The sequence below is a fragment of the Dipodomys merriami genome, unplaced genomic scaffold (genome assembly GCF_024711535.1).
Source record: "Dipodomys merriami isolate MVZ:Mamm:240054 unplaced genomic scaffold, mDipMer1.0.p SCAF_13, whole genome shotgun sequence".
Lineage (NCBI taxonomy): Eukaryota > Metazoa > Chordata > Mammalia > Rodentia > Heteromyidae > Dipodomys > Dipodomys merriami.
Genome location: NW_027202604.1, coordinates 13,543,822 through 13,557,722, shown reverse-complemented (window position 1 = coordinate 13,557,722; position 13,901 = coordinate 13,543,822). Strand labels below are relative to the sequence as shown.

At 44.6% G+C, this 13,901-nt stretch overlaps 1 protein-coding gene across 11 annotated transcripts in view; it reads left to right on the top strand.

Moving 5' to 3' along the window:
- The window catches only part of Thrb (thyroid hormone receptor beta), a 365,706-nt gene extending 353,266 nt beyond the window's left edge, over positions 1–12,440 (top strand). For all 11 annotated transcript variants that reach the window (XM_070018705.1, XM_070018706.1, XM_070018701.1 and 8 more), the window contains 3 exons: positions 2,087–2,233; positions 6,320–6,578; positions 12,151–12,440. In XM_070018705.1, the coding sequence (XP_069874806.1) occupies positions 2,087–2,233; positions 6,320–6,578; positions 12,151–12,392 (648 nt within the window). In that variant the 3' untranslated portion in view covers positions 12,393–12,440. The remainder of the gene's footprint in view (positions 1–2,086; positions 2,234–6,319; positions 6,579–12,150) is intronic.
- The last annotated feature ends 1,461 nt before the right edge of the window (positions 12,441–13,901 follow it).

The following is a 13,901-nucleotide window of genomic DNA, read 5'->3' as shown; positions in this document are numbered from 1 at the left end:
ACAGAAGACCACCTGGATAATGCAAAATGTTTGCTAACATTATATGGCATGATTCCCAGTCCGCCAAGGCAGGCTCCTCCCACAGCCATGCAGGGCCTGGCTGTTCCAGTCTACCCTGGTATGCTGGCAGCTTAACAGTGAGAATCATCTGCTTTCCTCCTATTGGCAGTTAATGGGATGTGTGGGAAGAAAGATGGATGCTGATCTTTCTGAGCTGGATTTGGTTACTGCCCGTCCAATGCCCTCAACACCAGCTGCAATGTAGCCTTCGAACTTGTCAGAAATGTGGTTTCTCTGGCCCTTCCCTGCCCCATCAGAACCAGGATGAAAGGCCTGGAAATCTGGTGATTCTCAAGCATAGGAAGTTGGGGGCCAGGGTCTTGCCTCAGATAAGTGAGGAACAATGTCCTGCTCCACTCATTCCTAGCATCAGTTCCTCTTTTCCTCCCTCCGTTGCTCTCCCTACCCCATACCCCAGGTGCCTGAAGAAGGTCAGGCCTTGTTCCTGTCTACTCACTGTTAGCTCAAGGCAAAAATGGCCACCACTGAGCAGGCTGTGAGTCTCTGTGATCTCTCTAGTGACATTCACCACCTCCTGGAGGAAAGCTGGAGAAGTTGGCAAGAACAGCATGGAGAGTAGGCTAGAGTGCACTGTCAGGAGTCCAGGGATGGAGGGGCCTGTAAGGTGTGCTCACCTGCCCCATGTGGGCTTCAATGAGGGCCACCTAAGAGTATGTGCAGGGGCAGCTCACAAATCACCACCACATGTAAGTGGTGGCTGTGTCACAAGCACAAGCAAGGTCAAAAACCGCAGAGAAGCCAACTTCCACAAGCAACAAAGGTGACAGCAGGAAACAGGAAATGCTGATGGTGCACCATCCCATCCAGGGAGGGCCTGGGAGTTTCCCCAGTTGATGCCCACGCTGCCAATCCCCTTTGACCTGCCAGGCCATCGATTCTTCTTGAACAAGTAAACAGCAAACACTAGTAAAACTTCCATTCTGTTCTGAGGCTCACACAACTCCAGCCATGAGATCATCCCCTTGGCTTTCCACTGACACCATTTTAAGCAGGGTCTATGATGGCAGAGAAGGAACTTAAGACCCAGTCACTGGATCCAAAGCAAGAATGGCCCACACCCAACCCGTACCCCCTCCCCCAATCTACACTGTTCGTACTTCCTGTAAACTAATACACCAGTGTGCAGCACTATGAAAATGTCACCCTAGAGCCCCCAGAATGCATATCACTCATATGCTAGGAGAAATAGAACCTCCAAGTCTCTACCCTCCCTTTTCCTATATTCTCTCTCTCTATCTCTCTCTGTCTCTGTCTCTCTGTCTCTCTCTGTGTCTCTCTAGCTCTCTCTCTCACACACACACACACACACACATGCACACATGCACATACACACAGTGTTTTTAACTCAGGACTTTATACTTGGTTGGCAAGTGCTCTACAACTTGAGCTTTGCCTCAATAACAGTTTTGTGTGCCAGTCCTGGGGCTTGAGCTTAGGGCCTGGGTGCTGTCCCTGAGCTTTTTTGTTCAAAGCTAGCACTCTGCCACGTGGACCATAACTCCACTTCTGACTCCTTGGTGGTTAATTGGAGATAGTCTCATGGACTTTCCTGTCAGGCTGGCTTTGAACCATGATCCTCAGGTTTTAGCCTCCTGAGTAGCTAGAATTACAGATGTGAGCCATTGGTACCTGGCTTGTTTTTCAGATGGATTCTTGCTTCTTTTTTTTTGAGCAGGTGAGCCTCAGACCATGAGCCTCCTCATAGTTAGGGTTACAGATACGCATGCTCCACCACACCTGACTCCTCCATACCTCCTCCTCTTTACCTCCTTTCCTCTCTCTCTCTCTGGCACCAATCTCGTGAACATTATTACCGAGGCCTACTAAAGCAATAGCCAAGACATATAACTTGGCTCAATAATGAATGCTGTGAGAACTAATCCATTTGTTAATAGGCAAAGTGGAAATCAAAAACCATAGCTGGACGTCAACTCAGAAGTGATTTTCTGCCATGTAAGCCAGGCTTTCCTCCGCATCTGAAGTCACTTTTGCTTCTCCCCCACAGCCAGAAGACATTGGACAAGCACCAATAGTAAACGCCCCAGAAGGCGGGAAGGTGGACTTGGAAGCCTTCAGCCATTTTACAAAAATCATCACACCAGCGATCACCAGAGTGGTGGATTTTGCCAAAAAGTTGCCTATGTTTTGTGAGGTGAGGACATTGTTTTTCCTTCTGCATTATATGTCATCATAGTCCCATCAGTTTCCAGGAATTGTGGCTATTGTTTATAATAAATAATGCTGCTGTTAACTAGCAAGACTTAGTCATTTGAAAGCACTGTTAGTACAAAGTAGAAATATACTTCATTTATGTTTCTCACCTTCTCTTTCTTTTTTTTTTTTTTTTTTTGTCAGTCATGGGGCCTGATGTCCCTCAGCTCTTCAGCTCAAGGCTAGTGCTCTATCACTTGAGCCACAGCACCACTTCTGGCTTTTTCTGTTTATGTGGTACTGAGGAATCCAACCCAGGGCCTCATGCATGCAAAGTAAGCACTGTACCACTGAGCCACCTTCCCAGCCTCACCTTCTCTACTTACTCATCACTCCTTAGTTTGTCTTTGTGGCAGGCATCCTCCAAATGCCCACCAGAAATGCTCATTAAAAAATGTAAAGTTTGGGGCTGGGAAAGTGGCTCAGTGGTAGAGCGCTTGCCTTGCATGCCTGAGGCCCTGGGTTTGATTCCTCAGCACCACATAAGCAAAAAGCAAAAAGCTGCAAGTGGCACTGTGGCTCAAGTGGTAGAGCGCTAGCCTTGAGCTGAAGAGCTGAGGGACAGTGCCCAGGCCCAGAGTTCAGGCCCACGACTGGACCCAAAAAAAAAAAAATGTAAAGTTTAAGGAGGATGCTGGTGACTCACGCCTAGCTTCACAGGAAGCTGAGGTCTGAGGATTGTGGTACAAAGCCAGCCCAGGCATAAAAGAAGTCTGTGAGACTCTAATTTCCAATTAGCTACCCAAAAAAGGCTAGAAGTAGACCTGTGGCTCAAGTAGTAGATCACTAGCCTTGAGCAAAAATGCTCAGGTATAGCACTAGGCCCTGAGTTCAAGCCCCAGGTCCAGCAATAATAATAATAATAATAATAATAATAATAATAATAATAATATATAGCTTATATAAACCAACCACTGAAAGAGAAAATTGGGGGGAGGAGGAGGAAGATGAAGAGAACAGCAAAGACACACATTTCCAATCCCAGACTCCTGAGCACCCACCAGCCTTATAATCTTATACACCCCACCCCCTCCCCAAGGGTAATGAATTGTGAGTAAACTGTGGGATGGAGATCCAGGTGGTCTTGGAGCTGGTGGACTCTTGCCAAATGCAGTCTAGTGCATCTGCAGTTCAAACTGTGTCTGTGGATTAATTACTCTGCTAAGATTCTGCCCACTTACCAAGAAAGGCTGATGTGACAGCAATCCTCTGTGAGAGCTATATCTGTTGCCAGTAGAACAGCCAAAATAACACTTGAGAACCACTCCCAGAGTATACTGTCTATGCGCATTAGCCTGAGTGATTCTGTCCTAAGGAGACAGGAAAGCCACGGGAGGCCCCCTGCTTCTCCCCTCTGCCTGTCAGGCCCTTGCTGGATTGTTCTCACAATGAAGGCGTATGGCAGGTGCCACAGAGATTATTTGCCATGTGTTGAAACAAATCTCATCAGGACCCTGTAAACCCCTTAAGGAAAAAGGCATTTGGCCCAGTTACTAAGCCCCTGGTGATCCTTTGCAAATACTCATTCTGCTTTTATTTAAATATGAACTAGTCATCAACAGTTAGGTTTAAAAAAAAAAAAGAAGAAGACTTCTACTTACTTCATCAATAAGAAGACCTAATTTCAAAGGTGTGGCCTACCAGAGTTTGCATACTTTGTGACAGATAAATAAAGTAGTTTGATCCAATTAGAAATTTTCATTGCTCTTCTATTCCAGGGGTTCTCAAGAGTGCAGTCCAGGCTGGGGGAGGGAGGACCAAGCAGGAGCTCACACCTATAATCTCTAGTTACTTGGGCAGCAAAAACAGGAAGATCACCATTGTAGGCCAGCCAAGACCCCCCCCAAAAAAGTTAGCAAAACCCCATCACAAATGAACAAGCTTTTAGCTATGCTGGAGGAGGTAAGAGGGTCACTCAGGCAAAAAGCAAAAGACCCTTTATGGAAAAAAAAAACACTAAAATCACTAAATTCAAAGGGCTGTAGATGCCACTCAAGCAGTAGAGCACCTGCCTAGGAAGCTCAGGACCCTGAGTTCAAATCCCTGTACCATACACACACACACACACACACACACACACACACACACACACACACACACACACACACACACACACACACACACAGTGATAGTAAGGTCCACATAACTGCCGCAGAAGTATTACCTGAGAACCTGGAGAAGTGCAGACAACCGTAGGTAGGGCCGGTGAACTTCAAGAGGCCTCAGATGATCCTGAAGGGGCTAAAATGGAGAGCCTGGGGCTTGGGTGGTCAGCTCTACCCACACCAGCCTCTTCTCTCATCTGCAGAGGCCTTCATTAAGCACAGGATTCCTGCTTCCTGCCATACTCTTGAGCAGAAACCTAATGCTATAATTGAGGAGGTCAAGTTAAAACCTAAACAAAAGTAAATCCCAGTCATTTCTCAACATGGGTGGAAGAAGAGAATGTGTGTACAGATCCCAGAACCAAATGACTTTTATTCTGTAAGAAAATATATGCAATATGAAACAGTAAGGTGACTGTGCTGAGCTGGTAAAAGCTAGGAACAGCCAGCAAAGGAGATCCGGCTTCAGCTCATCTACACAGTAACCTACTGGAACAGCTCAAAATTGCCAAGAACATTTTCCAGAAAGGAGTTGTTAGCACCTTTATGAAAAGGTAGATGTTATGTATCATTTACATAAATGAAACTTATTGAAACTAATCACATCCATGATACTTAAAAAAAAAAAAGTGTCTTCTCAGGCTGGGAAGGTGGCTCAGTGGTAGAGTGCTTGCTTTGCATGCATGAGGCCCCAGGTTCAATTCCTCAGCACCACATAAGCAAAAAGAAAAAAAGCCAGAAGTGGCGCCGTGGCTCAAGTGGTAGAGCACTAGCCTTGAGCTGAAGAGCTGAGGGACAGAACCCAGGGCCAGAGTTCAGGCCTCACAACCGATTAAAAAAAAAAAAAAGGTGTATTCTCTTCTCTGGGCCTTGAATTCTGACAGAGCTGGCTTCAAATTCTAGTTTAATCCTACAAAACTTTCATGTAATTCTAGCACACTATCCTCTCAGGGCCTGACATTTAACATCTATAAGTAAATTGGAATTAGAATGTTTCCCTCACTAAACTCAGGTGCCAATAGCTCACACCTGTAATCCTAGCTACTCAAGAGGCTGAGATCTGAGGAGGAGGATTCAAAGCCAGCCCAGAAAAGAAAGAGGTGTGTAAATCTTGTCATGATGCTCAGTTCATGAAAAATAGTTATTAATTAAGAGCTTTTCATGTGAGTTTGACAATAATATTTAAACTTTTGCCTTCTCCAGAAAAATACATTTCTATTTTTTATCTTGCTTATGTGTGTCGACATTCTCTTTTAATGTTTATTATTAATTTTATCCCATTATCACAAATCCTAATTAACAGAGTAAGCAAATGAGCTTACAGTGAGATTGCAACACTATCAAAAGACCTAATGGTGCTAAGCAATTCTAGTGTCAGTTACTATAAAGAACATAACCAAAAGAGCCATGAAGTCTGAATTCTGGTCTTACCAATGCCCTTCCCTCACTGAGCAACACTGGGAGAACCTTTTCTATCTCTGGGCCTTGTTTCTAATTTGCATCAATGATCTTCTAATTCTGTGCCTTTAAATAGACTCAAGAAAGAAAGTTGCTCCCCAAAAAAATGAAGCATTGTTGCTAAACGGTGAGTCCACTGTTAAATCTAGGTGGGCCAGGACAAAAATTAGTGAGTTTAGCAAAAACCCTGTTCCCATGCAGTTATCACGCAGAGGCCTAACCCCCAAAGGAAGGGTTAGTCACAGTTTCAGTGGGACACCGCGATCTGTTATAAAAACAATGCCAAGTACTAAGATGAAAGTTAGCGAAACGCACAATCAAATTCAGGTTTTAAAAGTGGTGGTCAAAAGTCTGCCACCCAATAGGGGAATGGAGAGGCTTAGACTCGGAGAACGCAGGACGAATGTTACTGCTTGTGGCTGACAGCTGTCCCGTGCTTTGCTCATGTGGCTGCTTCTTTCTAGCTGCCATGCGAAGACCAGATCATCCTCCTCAAAGGCTGCTGCATGGAGATCATGTCCCTCCGAGCCGCTGTGCGCTATGACCCAGAAAGTGAGACTTTAACCTTGAATGGGGAAATGGCCGTGACACGGGGCCAGCTGAAAAATGGAGGTCTTGGGGTGGTGTCAGATGCCATCTTCGACCTGGGCATGTCTCTGTCGTCTTTCAATCTGGATGACACGGAAGTCGCCCTTCTTCAGGCCGTCCTGCTGATGTCCTCAGGTGAGTGTGCCTAGCCTCACCGTGGACAGACAAAAGAAACAAAAGCCTTTGTTTGTCTGGCACTAAGTCAAATCACTCAAAGTGCTTTCAATCCCTGCTCACTCTCCTTTAGCAAGAAATGAAGGGGTCTGCCAGGGGGCTGGAAACTGAACAAGGGTGTCAGGTATCTGATGCTTTTTACAATGCCCCCAGGGCTGTGGGAAGAAACCAAAGAAGGTATCTGGAGCTCCATGAAATGACCTGCCTCCAGCAGACATGACCCAGCCTGTTTTGTAGCCAGCTCTGCCGCCTTCTGGTTCTATGAGATAGAGATATGAATGGCCATGCCATTGCCTGTTAAGTTCTGTGTGTGGAAACAGTTCCAATTAAGTTTTTCTATTACAAAACTTAAGTGCATGAGACATCCAAGATGGCTGAAGTTGGGGATGGGTCTTCGAATACGGCTTCGCCCTCCTCTCTACTCAGCCTTTCATCTTAGAAGGTCATCGACTTCTTCCCCAGCTGTTGGCTTTTGTGAGGGAATGTTGTGAGCACATGAAAGTTTCAGGCCCAGTCCTAAGTCATGCATTCACCTGGGCCAACCAGTCCTAGCTCCTGCCCTGTCTCAGCAACCCACCACCAGATGGAGTCATAAAGAAATGTGCAAGCCACCACAGTTTCTTGTCAAAACTGTAAGGGGTAGATGATTAAGTGATGATGATGATGATGATGATGATGATGATGGCATTTCTTTGTTGTTTATGTCATAAGAAATATAAAACACACTGCAGTGTATAAGGGAAGTTAGTCTTTAGCTAGCGGTGATTTCTGAGCACTTTCAACATTCTCTTTGGCGATCAACATTCCTTCTATAATTCCTCAGCACCACATTTCTCAGCACCACATAAGCAAAAAGAAAAAAGCCGGAAGTGGTGCTGTGGCTCAAGTGGTAGAGCCCTAGCCTTGAGCTGAAGAGCTGAGGGGCAGTGCCCAGGCCCAGAGTTCAGGCCACTAAAAAAAAAGAAAGAAAGAAAGAAAGAAAGAAAAGAAAAAGAAATCTCAGATATAAATAGATGGACTAGCACAATGAATCATCTTAGAGACTGGTGGACAGACCCTATGCAGGGCCCCCTTTTCCCACCTTCTGGTTCATATCCTCTTATAAACCTCCCCTTCTATGTATGCAGAACCTGTGGCTTGCCAATTCACTGCCACCTCACCTTTTATCTTTCAGAAGGTTTATTATTTTAGAAAGGTTTTTTTCATTTGCATGATAGTCTTCCATTCATGGCAAGAAATTTTGATTACTGAGTGATCAAGTGTTTCCTCTGTCATGTGCCAATTCAACAGATGGTTAAGAAAATAACTGCCTTAAGTAAGGTTGATAAAAGGAAGAATTGGTAATTGCCGATGTGTTAGCTTTCTGCCACTGTGACAAATACCTGAAAGAATCAATTCTAGGGGAAAAAAAGGCTAGCTGTGGCAATACAGACTATAATCCCAGCTTCTCAGGAGGCTAAGGCATAAGAATGCCAACCAAGTTCAAGGCCTGTAAGTTTGGTAACATATCAAGACAGTGTTAGGAATGAAGGAAGGAAGGGAAACAGAGGAGAGGAAGAGAGAGAAGTGAGAGGAAGACAGAGGATGGAAAGGGAGAGAAAGAGGAAGGGAAAGAATGGGGGGATAAATGTTTTGCTCAGTGATAGAGTACTTGCCCAACATGCAGAAGGTCCTGAGTTCAACCCCAGCACCACTAAGAAAAAGGGAGGGAATATTGTGGCTCTTAGTTTCAGAGGTTTCCATAGTCCTTTGCTTTTAGGTCTATAGCAAAGCAGAACATGCTGGCCTAGAAGCAGAGGAAGCAGAGGATTCGTGGCCTTGTGTGAAAGATGCCATTTGAGGGCACTTCCCTGCAGCCCTCCTTCCTCCAAGGAGCCTACACTTCCTAATGTTTCCACCACCTCCCAACGCACCCTTGCCCTATGAATCCATACCTGGACTGACCCACTGAGGAGCTCAGAGCACCTGGGATCCAGTCACTGCTCAAAGGCATGGGGACCATGCCTCTAACATGGGACGCTGAGGAGACATTTAAGATCCAAACCAACACCACCACGCACCTAACTGAATGATCCATCCAAGTCCTCTGACTCCAGAAGAGCAACCTGATAGCCATGTGACATCGTTTATACCTTTTAAATAGTCCTGTCCTAAAGAAGGACTTTTTTTCAATAGCACTGGTAGGCCAGAAAAATATCACAAGATACCATACATTTGACAAGTGAAGCCTCCATGTTAGAACAAGAATGATCCAAACACCCTAGGCATTTCAGTTACATCATGTCTTTTTTAAAATGTTTAAGTACTAGGATGCTGAACTCAGTATCTCACATTCGCTAGACCAGGGCTTATTTAGCTGGGATTACAGAATACGTGCAACTACTTCTGACTCATTTGCTGAGACGGATCTCACTAACTCCCTCCTCCCCCAACACACACACACACACACACACACACACACACACACACACACACACACACACACACACACATACACACACACACACACACACACACACACACACACACACACACACACAGAGGAGGCTGGCCTAAAAATTCTTCTAAATTTTTGCTTTCCCAATTAGCTGGGATTATAGGTGTATGTCACCATGCCTGCTGAGATCTTTTGTCTTAAGTAATTTAAAAAAAAGTCTCCATCTTTTGAAAGTTGCTTTCTTCATATACCTGTTTAACTTGATTTGCATATCAGCAAAATGTCAGTCCATTCTCTCTCTACCACTTATATGACCATCTCATCTGTATCTCTTATCAAAAGACAGAGTTTTTATGTCATAAAATGCTTTAATGCCATAAAATCCAAGTTATTTTTCTTTGGAAACAATATAGCCAAAACAATATTATCTTGATTTTCTATTTGGATCAAAACTTAAAGGAACTATGAAGGATTCCCACACACTCAAAGAAAGAGAAGGAAAGACAAGGAAATAAAGTGAACAACCAAACTGGGTGCCAGTGGCTCATGCCTATAATTCTAACTACTCAGGAGGCTGAGAGCTAAGGATCATGGTTCAAAGCCAGCCCAGGCAGGAAATTCTGTTAGCTTCTATTTCCAATTAACTACCAGAAAACCATATGTGGCACTGTGGCTCAAAGTGGTAGAGAGGTAGCTTTGAGAAAAAAAGTTCAGGGACAATGAAGCATGAAGCCAGGCCCTGAGTTCAAGCCCCATGACCAAAAAAAAAAAAAAAGGAAAAAGGAAAAAAAGAGGAAATAAAAAGAGAGAAAGAGGAAGGAAGGAAGGAAGGAAGGAAGGAGGGAGGGACGGAGGGAGGGAGGGAGGGAGGGAGGGAGGGAGGGAGGGAGGGAACAATCAGATCCACAGAGCAATATCAACCCATATGTCTCAAAGCCCATATGGGATTCATGTAGATTCAGAGTATGATAGGAGACATTCCCCCTGCTCCCTCCTTTCATGTGAAGCAGAACAGTATGTAGATCTGACTACTATGGACACTCCAGCAACTGGACTCTCAACACTCACATCCTTGATCAGCACTGCAAAGAGCCAACTAAAGATAACTGAGCAGCAGGGTGGGCTTGCTGCCTTGTTTGAAAAGTTCATCCAGGTATTTTGTCATCCAAGTGCTTGCAGCCTGACTAGACCCAAGTCTGAATGGCATCATCCCTTTCTCATGTCTGACACATGCAGTAGAAAAACCAGGGGTTTATAACACTGGGATCATTTTCCAGGCTTTCTATGGTCGTGGTTTTCTCTGGCTTCCCACTGGTACTTTCTCCTCTCCATACAAGATGACTCTAGTGTAGCTCAATTGACATCCCCCTCATTTTATTTTAATTCCACAAATCACTGTACCACATGGCTGCTACAGGTAGCCATTCTGTTAAAGGCCCAGTACTCCCGCCTCCTCTGTGATTTCATGTTCACAGTTTTAATTACTTTTAGTCAACCATTATCCAAAACTACTAAATGGAAAATTGCATGTAAAAGAAATTCAGAAAGTTTAAATTGTGTGCTGTTCTGAGTAGCATGATGAAACTTCTGCCTGCTCCTGTTTCCTCTCTCCTCGATGGGAACCACACCTTTATGTTACGCAGAGTATTCATGCAGTACATACTACCTGCCCATGAGTTGCTTAGTAGGCATCTCAGTGATCAGATCCATGTATTGTCATCATCCTTTAACAATGTCCCCAAAGCAAGGATGGCAATTTGTATATGCAAATTATAAAAAGCAGAAAATCATTATATCTGAAAAGGTACGCTAAGGCTATTTTTAAAAAAAGAAACCACATTATATGACTCTTATTATAGTATGTTGTTATAATTGTTCGTTACAATTGTTTATTACTATGATTGTGGTTAATCTTTTCCTTTCCCCAATTTATAAATTAGGCTTTATCAGAGGTGTCTATGTATCAGGAAAAAACAAAAACAAAAAACAAAAACAGTACTTTAGAGCTCCATGTCCTCAAGCTATCTGCAGATTCAGCCAGCCACACTTTGAAAATATTCAGGGGGGGAATGCATCTCAATTAAGTGAAGGGGTTGGGGATGTAGCTTGGTGGTAGAGTGCTTGCCTAGAATGCATGAAACCCTGGGTTCAATTCCTCAGTACCACATGAACAGAAAAAGCCGGAAGTAGTGCTGTGGCTCAGGTGGTAGAGTGCTAGCCTTGAGCAAAAGAAGCTGGGGAACAATGCCCAGGCCCTGAGTTCAAGCCCCAGGGCTGGCAAAAAGAAAAGAAAAAGATTCAACATTAAGAGAACATGGTAAGAGGGCTTTCCCCTCTTGTCACTTCCTCAGCAACAGAGTAAAACAGCTTTTCCATAGCATTCACATTGCCTTAGAGATTATAAGTAATCTAGAGATCACTTTAGGAGGATATTGTAGGTTATATGCAGAGCTCTACACCACTTGAGGGACTTGATGATCTTAAAATTTGGCATCTGGAACTGGTCTCCATGGATACCAGGGGACAATTTCTATGTTGAGTTGGATACTATCTGTGGTTGTAGGCATAGGGGTTTGGGGGCATGGCACCCACGGCTAAAACAGGACTGCTGAATGAGAAAGAATAGGGGTGAGTCACTGAGCTTGGCAAACAACTGAAACCTACCCATTGCACCCGTCTTCAAGGTAATGTCTTGCTGTCCAGCATTCTTCATTGGGTCTCCAGGCCTCCTGTGATGTCTCCTATCTCTTCTCACCCCTCCACTGCCTCTGCATAGTCTGTCTGTCCTCTCTCCCAGGTAGACAGTGGAAACTTTAGAATTTTGTCCTTCCCTATGCAAAATGTACCAAACTATGTTAACCTAGGAGGGGGCAGCACCGTTCAGATTGAAGAAGGCAATCAGCATAAACTAGAAACTCTTACCTGAACCAAGCACCTCCACTCCCTGTAACTAGGCCCCCTGCATGCCAAGTGCATAGTGGGTCCCACCCATTCCTAGGAGTCCCAAGTTTCCAGATCTACTCACAGCCCTCTAAATGACTGGACCTGGACAGTTTCCACCTCTGAATTCTTAACCCTCTTCTTCCTTCCCCTCAGATCGCCCAGGGCTGGCCTGTGTGGAGAGAATAGAGAAATACCAAGACAGTTTCCTGCTGGCCTTTGAACACTATATCAATTACCGAAAACACCACGTGACACACTTTTGGCCAAAACTCCTGATGAAAGTGACAGACCTGCGGATGATTGGAGCCTGCCACGCCAGCCGTTTCCTCCACATGAAGGTGGAATGCCCCACAGAGCTCTTCCCCCCTTTGTTCTTGGAAGTGTTCGAGGATTAGACTGGATTCATTCTCATAATTCCTACAGCACTGCTGGGTGTCATTTCATTCCATTGCCTAAGCTCTCTGTTTGTTTCCTTGTTTCTTTGTGTCTGGAGGGAGTGTGTGAGGGGAAGGGAGGAAGTCCTGGCCTAGACATGGATGAAATTGCCCCTCAAATGCGGGTACTTGTCACTATTGCATTTAGTTCTCCTGTCCTTGGATGTGAATGCTTTGAAGGTTTCACAGCAGTGGCAGTAGAGGTGGGGTGGGGAACGACCATTTCACCAGCATTAAGCCATCACCAGCTCCCACCTGTCCCTAGTCAGAGACCTGAGCAAGAAGAAAAGCACTGCAGAAGACTAAAGAAGCCTTAAAACCAAGACAATCTAGTTTAGTCTAATCCAATCCTGATTCTTTTTCAGGGCTCAAGTTAACAAACAGAAACCACCCACTATTAGTTAGATGTGACCTGCAGCTTTTTAGGGGAAGATTCAACCTAATTTTCACTCTTCGGGAGCGTGTTGCTTTCGGTATTCTTCTTCCCTCCTAGCCACACAACTTAGAATGCATAGGAATGTTTGCATCCTGACATATCAGCCGTCCTTTCGATATCATTTTTGAAACTTTTATGATTCAAGTTGCACAAGGGAGTGGCTCTAAGGTGTGCAGGAATTTGACTGGTTGGGGCCACAGGAAAATAACTTTTTTCAGTGAGCCCCTCCCCCAAATTAGGAATCTTTACCAATGTCAGTGACTCTGTGGTTTCCAAACCTTCTCCTCACAGCAGGAAAACTTCAGGAAGACTTGTCCGATGAGTTTAGGCTCCCAGGACATTCCTACAGAAATCAGACCTATTTATAGGGAAGTATCACCACTCAATTGCATCCGATTTGTCTTCTGAAGTTACTTGCCCAAGCTGCATTATTGCTGAGCTAACAGAAGATTTCTTCTCTGTGGATCAAGTCTTCTAATCAAGGAGCAAGTGCAGAGTTGAACTCTTGGGTCTTGTTGGGATGAATTCTGGGGAGAGGTTAGTGTAGTTGCATCCGAAATTGAAGGAAATGCAGGGTTCCTGTACCATGGTTGGATGATACTGCCTTCTGTTCTTAGACCCACAAGCCCTTTGCTTTATTCACAAATATTTCCTAGTCTCCTTTTCCATCAATTCTGAGGCACTAAATAGCTCAACTCTCTAAGCTATTTGGCAACTCTCCTTGTCAATGAAGCTCCCATTCTTTCAATAACATTACCCTGACAGATACTCAACAGAAAACTCCTGTGGACCACTGGTGGGAACACTCTCTTACCTTCCATACCCAACTCAGCCCTCCAATGACCAATGAGAGTAGCTGTGCCCAGAAAACAAATGGTAACACATCATCACTTTAACACCAGACAATTGGCAAAGAATGTACCCATGCAATTGAATGTATCTCCTTCTTCACCGGCATAGTAGATATGAACTATTCCTTACCTGCCTTTTACTGCCTTATCCTGGAAATATTGGGGAAAATAAGCCATATCAGT